The sequence below is a fragment of the Cavia porcellus genome, unplaced genomic scaffold (genome assembly GCF_034190915.1).
Source record: "Cavia porcellus strain 051 isolate PalLab524CR breed Dunkin Hartley unplaced genomic scaffold, mCavPor4.1 scaffold_7, whole genome shotgun sequence".
NCBI lineage: Eukaryota > Metazoa > Chordata > Mammalia > Rodentia > Caviidae > Cavia > Cavia porcellus.
Window position 1 is genome coordinate 89,192,612 of NW_026947490.1, and position 13,431 is coordinate 89,206,042.

Below are 13,431 nucleotides of genomic sequence, written 5' to 3' on the forward strand. Positions count from 1 at the left end.
CAAGTTCACTTCTCTAATCAGTATGCTGTCAGTGACCCGTTATGAATGGTAAAGTAAAAGCACAGGCTCTGAGTCAGCTCTTCTGGTTCTGAGTTCTAGAGCTGCCACTGCCTTGTGCTATTTTAAAGAAATCACCTAATCTTTCTGCTTTAGTTTCTGTATCTGTTAAATGGGGTACCAGGAACTATCCTTTAGGAATTTATAATTGCATGTGGCAATTTAAATAAATTTAAATAATTTAATGAATTATAAAGTACTCAATATCAATTATTTTTGCACATAATTAGAGCTCCATGTCTTTATTCATCAAGGACATGTATGACACAAACTACAGGAAGGGAAAATAGAATAGAACAGCTTTCTATCTGATAGTTCAAGATCTTAAATAGCTGCTCTCAAACATAAATACTGCATGATGCTCAACTGAGCTCAGATGACTAATGCTCAGTAAATACACTATCTATAGGTTTGGCTCGTATTATTCTTAGCTTAATAGTTTACTAGACTCCCTTACTATTAAGCGGTCCAAATCCTTATAAAATCAGGAAGTGCTTGGAATGGAAGATTTGTATGGTGAACTACTTTACTCCTAAATCTACTTTACTCTCATAGCATGCAGGTTATTTGAAATGAAAATGACATGGTACCTTGCATTACATTTAACTTAATTTCTAATTTTCAATAGTTTCAAAATTGATCTTAAAAAGCTGGTATTAACTTCCCATCTATGAGAGGCCAATATCTACCTGTACAATGAATGAAAAGGTGGAAGAATTAAATAAAATTATAACATAATTAATAGAAGTTCTACTAAACCCATCCTTAACAAAGATTTTTCAGTAAAGCTAGGCTCTAGTTCATTTTAAGTTTAGTTAAGATTTTGCCTGTAATAAGGTTGGATGATTAATGTATAGATTAAACTGATAAATTTTTCAAGCATGTAAAAAGTCTCCTATATTGAACACAGGAAAACACTGCCCATCTTACTTTTCATGGAAATACTCACCTACACTATGCATTTTTCATAAATTTACTTTGAAGCAGTGTGTAAAATTATAACTTACAAATTCCACTAATAATAACGTTCTCTGTCATACAGAAAGCCTTTGAGCCAGTTAATCTGTATTAAAGATATTTAAACTGTTATTCCAAGGATTTCATCTCCCATACTCCTGGCTTTCATATTACCTCTACCTGGATTATCTGCCTTGCTCCAATTAAAAAGTTTTTCCCTTTTCTGCTTCTGCCCCATGTATCTGCTGGTGGTGTAAACTTTAGAGCACAACTTACAATCTTTTGTTCTAGATTGTTTGTGGCAAAGGCCCTGTAGAATGCTAACTTATTTTCCCCTGGGAGAGACAAAAATGAATAGCTAGTCTCTGTTGTATTATTACTTTGGTTACCTAAACCTTATTTAAGAATGTGGAGAAAGAATGCACAGCATTACTGCTCAAAAGCAAGACATACAGAAGAGTTAAAGAGGATGTAGGCTACACTAAAGAAAAAAGTCACATCTTCAGTTAACACTGTGTTTTCTCACTATAGATACAGAACCTCATATAAGGTGTGAAGATGAAACATGAGCACTGTTCTGAGCTGTCAACCAGTGAACTCCTCAGATGAAAGGACCCTCCCTCTGCTCTTTCATCTTTTATTGCTGGCTGGCAGCCATCCAGAACTCAGAATGATTCACTCTCGCATGTGAAACCAAATTGTGGGATACCCAGTGGAAGCTGATAGATTAGACTTGCTGGATGCTAAAGTTTAGTAAGCTTCTAGAAGAGTTGAGCATTTGCTTCCATTACTGCCCTTCATTCTTATTACATCCCAATCAGCTCAGTTCACTGTGCGCCGTTCTGTTTACCTGGCTCGTACAGGACTGCAAGTGTTAAACTGTATGGATGCGTCTCTGTTCCATTCCATTCAGGTCTCCTTAATGTTTGATTCACTCCTTCCTGCAGGGAGCTCTCTTCTGTAGTATTTTGCCACACTGGCACTACTTTCCCACAGCCCTCTGCCAGCTCTGAGTTTTCAACCTTAAAATGAGAATGCTATGAGGTCCTCTTTTCGTATGTCCCATATTCATATGCTCATTTCACATTTTCTATAGCTTTGGACTACTTTTTCCATCTAACTGCTATGAAATATGTTTGAAAGTCTTGGGTATACAATTTGCCATTTCCAAAATATAACCTATAAAGCTCCAATCTGTCAATCTGTCCCCACATCATCCTTTTGTTCTTACACTCCCTGTTTCAATAAAGAGCACCCTTACTTAACAAGGTCAGTGATGGAAACCTTTTAGAACTTTCAGGGGTAACAGCCTGCTGTGGCCTGGGTGTCACAGATTTGCCATCACTGACCTAGATGTTTGAGTTAGTAACTGAGAAGACTTTTTTCCCCTTCTTTTTCCTCAGTCTCCATTTCTCATCTATCAGAAAAGTCTCCCACCAACTTATCCAGCTCCTATCTCACCACCATCATTAAGATTATAGAATTAGCCTAATTTAAAGCCTTTTAATGTCACTGAATACTCCCTTAGATACGTTTGGTTCCATGTTTCCTTTGGTTTTCTAGTCACAGGACACCTCCTTAGCAAGGCCTACGTCTGTGAATATATAACATTCCTCACCATCCCCTACTTCCATTACCTGCTTTATTATTTACCTCTAAGAATCACCAGTTAGTCATATGAGCTTGTGATCTCATTCCCATTAGAATGTCAGTTCCATAAAGGTGAGAAATTTACCATGTACACAGAATGAGGTCAATGAATGTCTGTTTAAAAAATCATGAAATCAACCCTTCTGGAATAAAATTCAAACTTCTTAATTAAGAGTTTAAGCACTTGCCAAAAAAACAAAACAAAATGAAACAGACCTTCTACCTATCATAATTGTAGCATAATTCTGCTACCTTTTCCAATACAGTTGAACAAATCTTTCAGGTCCTTTAACATACTGCACCCCTGACCTGAAAGCTGTTTCCTCCTTTTTTGGTATAGCTACTTCAAGTTCATCCTCTGATCTCAGGTTTACTGTCATCTCATTATAGAAGCTTTCCCTGATCATTCTATTTAATCCCTACTCTCTTACTCTATTTCACTTTTACTGATTTCTTTCATATTTTCATGATTTGGTATTATTTTACTTGAATAAATATATAAATAAAATGTAGTTACAATTTTTAAAATGTGCCTTTTTAAATATCCTTGAGAATTTTGATCAATTGGCTAATATAGTTCTGGTGAGGTAAAGAAAATAATTACTATATATTATGTAAATAAATACAAATTCTAGAACAGGCTGCATACTGATTTCACTTATAGTAATGCTAGCTATTTATTTATTCTTTTTCTAGAATGCATATACAGTCACTCCCTTTTCTGTGTGACATTACTGTATAAAATTTTAGCTGACGCACAAAACGTAACAATTTTACCTTAATAGGGTACCATGTAACGTTCAATACATGTATACACAGTATAATATTTGACACAGATTAAACATACTTATTTTCTCAAACATCTGCCATTTCTTCATGGCAAATACTCCCAAATGCTTTCCTTTAGCTTTCTGAAATGCATAGTAGATAACTGTTTTATCTGCAGCCAACATCCTGTGCAAAAGTCCTGGAGAGCTATTTCCTACCTAATTATTACACAGAACCACCATTCCTTATCCCTTGTCCAGCTAGTGGTAAGCAACATTCCACTCTCAGCTTCTCGGAGCTCAAATATTTCAGACATCATATGAGTGAGATAATGTAATATTTATCTTTCTGTGCTTGACTTACAATGATCTCCAGTCCTATCCATACAGACACAAAGGATAGGACAGGATTCTACTCAGTTTCTTCATCCAGTCCTCAGTTGAGAACACTTGGGTTGCTGGTTTCCCAGCTATTATGAATAATGCTGCAATGAACAAACAAGTGTAGGTGTCTCTTCAACATACTGATTTCATATATCTCCATATACATATCTGTATGTATGTATGTATATATCTACATCGCCACATATTTAGCACATGGTAGTTCTATTTTTAATTACCTGAGGAATCTCTCTACTGTTTTCCCTACTAGTTGTATTAGTTTTACTTTCCCATCAACAGTAAGGGTTCCTTTTCCTCCATATCCTGGCCAGAACTTGTTATATTTATAGTCTCTTTGATATATTCCATTTTCATTGGGGTGAGGTTATATTTTATTGTGACTTTGACTTTCATTTCTTTGATGACTGGTGATACTGAACATTTTCTCTTGTCATTTCTTTTGTGAAATATCTATTTGGAAGAATTATCTCTTCTATTGTTTTAGGACAATTCACGTTAGTTCCTGTTTAAATGTTTGATAGCATTCAGCAGTGAACCCATCTAGTCCTAAGCTTTTCAATAGTAATTCAATCTCATTATTATTATTGGTCTATTCAGGTTTTCCATTTCTAAGGTACATGTATATAGGAGTTTGTCCATTTCTTCTAGATTATCAAATTTACTGGCATAATTGTTCATAATAATCTCTAATGACATTTTGAATTTGTAGTATCAGTTGTAATGTATCCTTATCCACCTTTTTTTTCAATTATTTGAGAGGACTTATTTTTATGTCTATTTTGGGAATGGAAAAAGCACAAGAAAAGTATATTCTTATAGGATACACGAGGACCTTAAACTGAAGCTGATTATAAACTGGATATTTCACTGTTATTTACTGTAGAGATGATGCACTCATCCTTTGCCTGTTGCTGGATTAGCCAAAGGGTAAGGAGCTCGTCAAGAGCACTATTGCGGGGCAGGTATCAAGAAAGTCTTAAGACAGGCGTGGCAGCACACCAATAATCTCAGCATTTGGGAGGCTGAAGCAGGAGGACCACTGCGAGTTCAAGAGCAGCCTGACCTACAAAGTGAGCTCAAGGGCAGCCTGAACTGCATAGTGAGACCTTGGTCCCCCATCCCTCCTAAAAAAACCTGAAGCTGTTTTTATTTTTGAGTGTAAAGCCTGGGTCCTTCATAAAGTACCTTATCCACAGAACCGGACACTTACTTGGTAGAAGGAAGATTATATTGTATACTTTCTATCACTAAAGGGACATTTATGTATCTGTGTAAGAATACACACCAAATTTTGGCTCTTTCCCTACCTACCATGTTCTGTCTCAAGGAAGATTTATTAAATGCCATACACATCATCATGATATGTTGTGCAATAATGCTACTGACCAAGGAACTCACTTCATCAAGAAAAAAATAAGGAAACAGACACACCATGGGATGTAGTGACCCTATTATTTTCATCATCAATGGATAGGAGCTGAAAGACAGTACCTTAAAAAGATGAGGGTGGTATCCTGAAGGATAAGGTATATGCTCTAAACTAGAAATCATCAGATTATTTCTCCTACTGCTAGAATATAAAATCCAACAATCAGGTGGTCAAGATGTGTGGATACCTTTTGAATCATAGCTGTAAAAATTTTGTTTCTCTTTGCTATAACACCACCTTCATTAGTTTGCAGTATTAGTATTTAGAGAGTAACAGTTTCCATAGAAATAACAATTTACTGAAACAGCCAAACAGGCAATCAAGACTCTCATGCTTTTAGAAAAGCAGATAAAATGTCAGACTAAAACTTCCACTGAGACACAATACCTAACACCCACAACTTAAAGGAAGGGAAGTTTAATTCAGCTTACATTTCAGGAGATTCAGTACATGGCTGGCAGAGTTTAAGACAAACATGTCATGGAGGAAGAGCATGGAGAAGCAAAGTTGCTTAGTTCATGTGGCAGGAACACAGAGCACTGAAACAGTGTCACAGTGCAGGGGATCAAAGACCAGACACAGACCCCAAGGCCACCTGTTTTTGGCCCAGTCATCATACCTGCAGGTGTGTTCCACCAACCCCTGAGATGGATCTCAAAGTCAATCAAATCAACACCCTACCCTAACCACCACACTGACTAGAGATTACTGAGCCAGTGAAGAGCCAGACAAGTAAAAGAAAGAGACGGAAGACTAAGTGGTTTTCGAATCAATGATAAAGATTTCAGTTATCTTTCTCTGTGGACAGATGAGTGAATTTGGGTTATAGACGGAAGCTGTACTGTTAGGAGGAAACGTTTTTTAAAAAGAAAAAAATAAATTTCAAAAGAAGATATTAAGAGGGTAACTATGATTAATATATTGCATATTGTCTTCATATTAGTTACTCAGAGTACAAGATATCAGCATTTAATTGTTGAGACAATCTTAACATTTTTATTATAAAGTGTTACAGAGAAATTAGTACATGAATAAACAAAAAAATCAATCAATGGCCAGTTAAAGGATTACAGTGGAGCTTTGCTGTCTGTGGATAGCCATTTTCCAAATATCATTTCCTATAACCGAAGCCAGTTAAAGATACTGTTTTTTGTTGATGCATGCCACAGACTAAAATTCAAGGCATCCAGATCTCCTGTTTCAATTTGAAGCTTGAGAGAATGACACAAAGATCCAGAAATAGTTTGAGGTAAATTAAAGAAGTGGCAGCTTCAAAGTGAGAATTTAAGGAATGTGACGGCACGTATCTGTAAACTTCTGAAGCCATGGCAAGAAAGCTTCCTGATGGCAAACACAGAAAGGTAACACTTTTGGGGTTTCTTGATGCAGATGATCTTATATCATCACAGTACATGAAAGTGTCTTTCTGCTTGCTAATACTTTAAAAATACTGGATTAGGAAGACATATGAATAACTCTTTTTGCCTTTGCTAAGACATAGAATATATAGAATAAAACCTTGGATTGCTAGTAACTTGTTCTGCAAGTGTTCCACAACACAGGTAAACACTTCTAATAAATTTTAACTTTATAAACAAGTAATGTCTTGCAATATGAGTAATATGTGATACCAAGTGTCACATGCTCAAAAATGAGCCAGTGGTTCTCTGTCTCTCTCATGCTGTGGATTTATGGAGATCTTGGAGATTTTGTCTAGAGGGGAAGAGAGGAAAAAGACAGAAGAATCCTTCACTTCAAATGAGAGTAGGGAGATGTGTAAAAAGTGGGAAACAGTACAAAATTCTGTAGAAAAGCATCAAATGATGCTGTAGTAGCATAAGCAACAAATCTGTTTAATGACAATGCATTATCACATTCCTGCAAAATTTTCAAAAGGTGGCAAAAGCAAGTGCTACTGGATAGCTTCCTTGATAAAGCTGTACAAATGAAAAGATTCCATTGAGCTAGTACATAGTAGTGATTCTATTACTGACAGTGAAAGTTGTCCTAGACAATAACCCTCCCGTTTCTTGTCTCTCTTGCACCAGCCATGAAGATTTTCAAACATAAGTGCAGATTAAAAAGTTGTTCTTTATGTTTTGTATTTTATTACTTGCATCATAATACAGTATCAAAATCATTTTTATATGAATATTTGAGTTGTGGAATGAACCATCTGAGTTCCCACTATTTCTTAAGGGAGAATCTGATATAAAAATGATCTGATATAAAAATGCATCGGATTACAGGCAGGTTTCTGGAACTAATTCTGCTTACAACCAAGGTTTTAATGTATATTCATCTTAGTCATATTCTCTGTCCATGCTCTCCTAGTTAAATTTTTTTTCTTTTCTTCTTTCCCCTAAGTATTTAGAAAAAACTACTGACCTAAGGTCAACACACCACTGCTCTACCGTAGCCGAAATCACCATAGTCTCCTTTAAAAGCTCAAGTTGTTAACACTAGATTTCTACCCAGCATGATGAGTCCTGTCACAGCATATCAACCTAACGATGAATGAGGAGCAGTGACAGGAGAGGCCATTCAGATTCCAGCCCAGAGTACTATAGAAAGTAACCCATAGACATACTAAGAGGATAAAAAGTCTATTTTAAGTCAACTACCTAGGTAGGGGTCCAAAAACTGAAACATCTACATTATAGATGGCATAGGTTTATGCCACAGTGAATTTACATAGAAACACATTGCAAACTCTGAAATTTTTATTTAAAAATTTAAAAATTTTTACAGGCAGTAACAAAACTTTATGGATTTCCTTTTCCTTGAGATGGACTAGGTAAAATAAAATGTCTGGAAATTGTGTAGTTTCTGTCTTCTTGTTTAACAGTGAAAATCTCCAAAATCTGTGAAAGTCAGTTATGTGACTTCTACTCAGCCTTGGTCATAAATTTTGTGCTTAGAAAAAAATATTGAGGAGTCAGTGCCATTTGCAGACCAGGGATAGAACAAACAAAGGACACATCAGCGAGCAAACCCAGTCTGGGAACCAGCACCAAGCGGGGACCCTTGCAAAACTGGAGCAGCCTGACCTCAGACCCTTCCAGTGCACAGTTTAGCAAACCAGTACCACCATCTCACACCTTGGCTCCCCACGGTGCTTTGGTGTTGCACTAACATTGTAGGTCTATGACCAGTGGTCTGACTATGGGTTTAGAGGATAGTGTGTGCAGTGTGACATCTAGGGAGGAATCCCTTGTTGAGTATTTCAGCCATTCTTGATTCCCTATCGTCTTGTTTTGGAAGTCCTCCTATAGTGTTCCCACTGTTTTGTTGGGTTGGGTTTTATTCTCTTTTCTTTGGATTGATTATGTCAAATCCAATGGCAGGCACAGCTATTTCAAAGATATCAAAATAGGGCCACAGATTTAGCTCAGAGGTATAAGCACCTGCTTGGCAAGCATAAGGTAGTGAGTTCAATCCCTGGCACAAAAAAAAAAAAAAATAACAAGATACATTATGGTAGCAATTTTGGATTTATTATTGGCTTTTTTTTTTTTTTTTTTTTTTTTTGCAGTTCTTTCTTACATCCATTGTCTTGTTTTTATTGTTTCTATTCTGTTCGGTTTGATTTTTACTATGTCCAAAGTTATCTGCAGCTAATTGAAGACATCAAAAGGCATTATGGTAACGATTGTTGACTTTGTAATGTTTTGAGGCCTATATCTCTTATGCTAGTTTATTTTGATAGATTTTTTATTCTGTTTTATCCTCTTTAAGATAAAAAATAAAAAATACTGAGAAGTAATTGTACTTTGAGAAGTACAGTTGAGTTACTTAGTCCTGTGTCATAAAAATTAATAAAAAATACTCAAAGTGTACTATAACCAGCGAAGAACATACGAGGTTCACGTTTGAAGTTAATGTGAGTCACATATGTGCTAAATGCACAGTGCCTACATACTTTGAGCAAACATCTCAAAGTGTGTTCAGTAGGAATGACTTTGCATCTTAACTTCAAAGACCAGACTCCATTTGGAATACTTTTAGGGCTAAAATATGACAGAACTAAAATTAAATCTAGATCAATGCTGCACATAAACTAAGTCATCAATATCTTGCATGTCTGTTTTTTTTTTTTTTTTTTTTTGTATTTGTCTCCTGAACTATGGTATTGCTTTAGACACAGAAGGTTGATCTGAGGTTAACACGGGATTAAAAAAAAAAAAAACTTGATAAAAATATTCTGACATTAAATTATTAACTGAATAAATATTTCATAAATATATACAAGTAACATTAGTAAAGTAACAGGAACATTTTAAAGAAAAAGTGATAGTTTTCATTTTACTTCAAGTAGTCATTTGATACCTTTCATATTAAGCAAATGCTAGTGGAAAAGGTTATCTGTAAAATTAAAGAAAGTATTGTAAAATCTCAGTTAACTATTACATATTAAGGTAATAGATACAATACTATCCAATGGACCCACTAGCCCTAAATGCATCATGAGAAGTAGAAAGGGAGAAATATGTAAACCATCAAGTCTAGATGCTAATAGATTGGAATATTGCTTTTTACTGATGTTGAGTAACTCTGCTCTTCAGAGTGAAAGGGCAGACATAGAGAAAGTAGCAGAAGAAACAGAACATAACAAGTTGCATCATATAAAATGCAAAAGCTTGTACAGTTAAAAGCTACCATGATAAAAAGATAAGAAATAAGCTACAAAATAGAGTAGATGATTTATATATGTATACTAACTCATAAAGTGAAATTATATATAGTATTATTTATGTATTTATTTTTATATGTATTTTTTAAAACTTACTTTGTCAGACAGATCTGCAAGGTAAATGAATTAAAATTAATAAAAAAATCAAAGAAAATAGACAACAAAAAAGGGAAAACTAGTAAACAAATTTATGAAAAAAATCATAAGACAACATTTTAGCAATATTAATAAATCACAAGTGGAGAAAACTGCTACTCTCACATACCACTAGTAATTCATACACATCAATCAGTATGTTCCTTTTGGAAAAGAATTAGCAGTCCTTATAAAAAGCTATAACAATGTTCGCATTATTTGGTAGCTAATTTTAGTTTAGAACTCTAACATCAAGATATGACTTTTATTTCTACGAAGAAATAATTATAAAACAGAAAAATCTATTTTAAAGATACGTACTTTCTTTTTAAGTAATATTTTTAAAAAATATTTAATTTTTTAGAGAGTAGATTAGTATAAACACTGTGGAAATCAGTGTGGAGATTCCTCAAAAAATTAGGAGTAGAGGTCCCATTCAACCCAGGTATTCCCCTTCTGTGTATCTTCCCAGAATGATTGAAAAACATTACACCACAGTGACATATGTGAAACCATAAGGTTCAAAATATACAATAGTCACTGTGAAATGGAAGAAAACTGTTTAATAAAAAGAAGAAACTCAGATAGGAGAAAAGAGAAAGGATAGAAAGGAAAAGAAAAAAAGTGCAAGGTATTTATACCACTAGTGTCACTTAATTCACTGAATAAGAAAGGTTGTGCTAATATTGATTAAAGTAATTTTTATGCCCATATTTTGTACTTGAGTGACTAAAGATAATGTTGTCTAATTTATTAACAATTGTTACTTTTTCATTATTTTGTTGTGAAAATTTGTTTTACCTTTTCTTCTTAATACTAATAAATAAAGTAATAAAAATTTAAAAAAATAAAAATAAAATATTTAATTTTACAAAATTGACAATTCTATAAAGACACAAACACACAAAAATTATGAAACCTTACTTGAAAATAAAATATACATTGTGATGGTGTAAAAGACAAAATGCTAAGTATGGGTTCACAATTAAATGCTTAGTGAGATAATTATGCGGGCAAATACATTAGAGTCAATGTCTCTAGAGCAAATACATTAACAATGTCAAGGTAGCAGTATTATACATTTTTTCTTTCTGTTATTTTTTGCAAATTTGTTGGTTTACATTTTTATCACAGGATAAAACTACACATAATTAAATGAGTACATTCTACTGTTACAAGATTAATTTGACACATATATAAAGAAAATAAATTATGTTATTTACCTCTCTTTCATCCATATTCAACCACTGCTTTGGATCTTCTTCAGTAGCCAGAAAGGCTATTAATTCCAAAGCGGTAAGTCGAGTTTGACGTCTTGATGAGACAAATATCAAAACAGGTTTGGCGGGAGAATGACTTCTGATTGCTGTTTAAAAGTTGTAGAAAATGAAATGGTAAGCCACTTAACATCAAGATATGACTTTTATTAAGATAGCAAATGGGTATATAAAAACTAATGCAAATTACTTGGGTGAACTTTTAATTTGGCTATAAAACTTAGCATTATTCCAGAAACTACACAGATATGACAGCACACTGAAGAGATGACACAAAAGAATAGGTGGCTGGTTCTCCCTAAGGCTTAAGGTTCTACGACATAGAAGATTTATGTTACATCCAAGTTCTTCCCTGAGCTGCCAGAGAAGAAAATGCTTGAATGCTCAGGCATTCCATTAAGAACTGTACATGACAAGTTAGGTTAAGCTTTCTATTCGGACATTATGTTTTGGAGATATTTCTGCTTGTCTAAGGAGTGATATTACAGAGCTAAGTGGTGCTAAGATCTGAACAGTGTCAGGTCAAGACATGCATGCTTATGAAAGATGTCCAAGAAAGGCCACACACACACACACACACACACACACACACTCCTCTCATTTTCATTTTCACCCTGTAACCGGTAAAAGGAAAAATTAGAAGAAATTGGACCAAAGGAAAGGTAAGAGATAAATCAGGAGAAAACCTTCTCTCTGATTTTGCAAAGCCATGTGAGGTTTCAAGTGAGACAGAGAATACAGGAGACATCTGACGAGAATGTGTTTCTGAGAAATGGCACAGGAGTAACCAATACAGAAGGTGAAATGAATACTATCAAACCTGAGGAACAAGAGTGAGGGAAATATAAATCAAACACATAACACAATTACTTAGGAAGTCAGTAAGTCATTTTGCCTAAATGGAAATAAAGTTTCTTTGCCACAAAATGATAAGATGACACAAGTAGAATTTATGTTTATATTTATACAGTGCTCTTAAAATGGTATATGAAAAAAATTCAACCTCATTATAATTTGTTTGAAGCATGAGCTGTAGATTTCTTTTATGGGTGAGAAATAAAATTTATAATAGAAATGTTTCTATGACCTTGACTATATTATACTCTAATACTGAGAAATAAAGGTTTTATAAAATTATATTTCTAAACTCAAAGAAATACAGTAATCACTAGAGTCATAATAAATGGTTTATGAGGACAGCAGTTGTGCTGATATCATATCTTAAGAAATGAAAGTATTTCAGTTTACTATTGATTTACAAAACACAAAATGCTTCATTTCCATCAATGGTATGCAATCAGCTTTCTTTTACACAGATATAAGCTATTCACACAATACATGTTATGAAAAATAAACTCATTTATCTTATTTCTTACTTTTTCACCATTCACTGGAATACTGCAGGATAAAATGATAAATCATTGGTAAAACATATTAGAGACAAAATGTTTAAATCACATATATTACTAAACTGCTGGCATCATTTGTATATACAAGCAGGAACGGATCTGTCTCTCTTTCAGACCTCAACATCTAATGTATTTTTGTTGCTGTAAGAACAGGTGTGGCTGAACAGCTCACAGCAGATTTATTGTTCATTAGTGATTTTATACAATGCTTCTGTGGAGGTGTAAATAATCTCAACTGCCAAGATTGGTCTCTAGTTCACAATCAATACTTTGCTTCTGTCATAAGGCTAATTACAGCAGCTAAAAAGTCACCTCACAACTGTCAACTTGCAACCGACAGCAGTTCACATTAGAGAATTTATTTTGGAGGTTATTTTTAATTGAAACAATAAATATTCTCTAGGCAGTCTAAATAAAACATGTTTCAATAAAATAGAAGTGTTATTCTAATTTTTTAGAAAAGAAAAAAAACTATAAAAACTGAAGTATTATAAAAAAAGTGATAAAATGTTTTAGTTTCTAGTAAAAATTAAAGTTTTTAATTTGTAAGCTACTAATTACCTGACAAAACACTGTAACAGATTAATATTTCAAATTATTTGATTTATTTTCAAAATTACATATCTTTAATCTATTACAAATACATTACCATTTA

General features: G+C 34.0%; 1 protein-coding gene across 6 annotated transcripts in view; it reads right to left on the reverse strand.

Moving 5' to 3' along the window:
• Ascc3 (activating signal cointegrator 1 complex subunit 3) overlaps positions 1 to 13,431 on the reverse strand; it is a 315,181-nt gene that overhangs the window by 100,729 nt on the left and 201,021 nt on the right. For all 6 annotated transcript variants that reach the window (XM_063253931.1, XM_063253927.1, XM_063253928.1 and 3 more), the window contains one exon: positions 11,314 to 11,456. In XM_063253931.1, the coding sequence (XP_063110001.1) occupies positions 11,314 to 11,456 (143 nt within the window). The remainder of the gene's footprint in view (positions 1 to 11,313; positions 11,457 to 13,431) is intronic.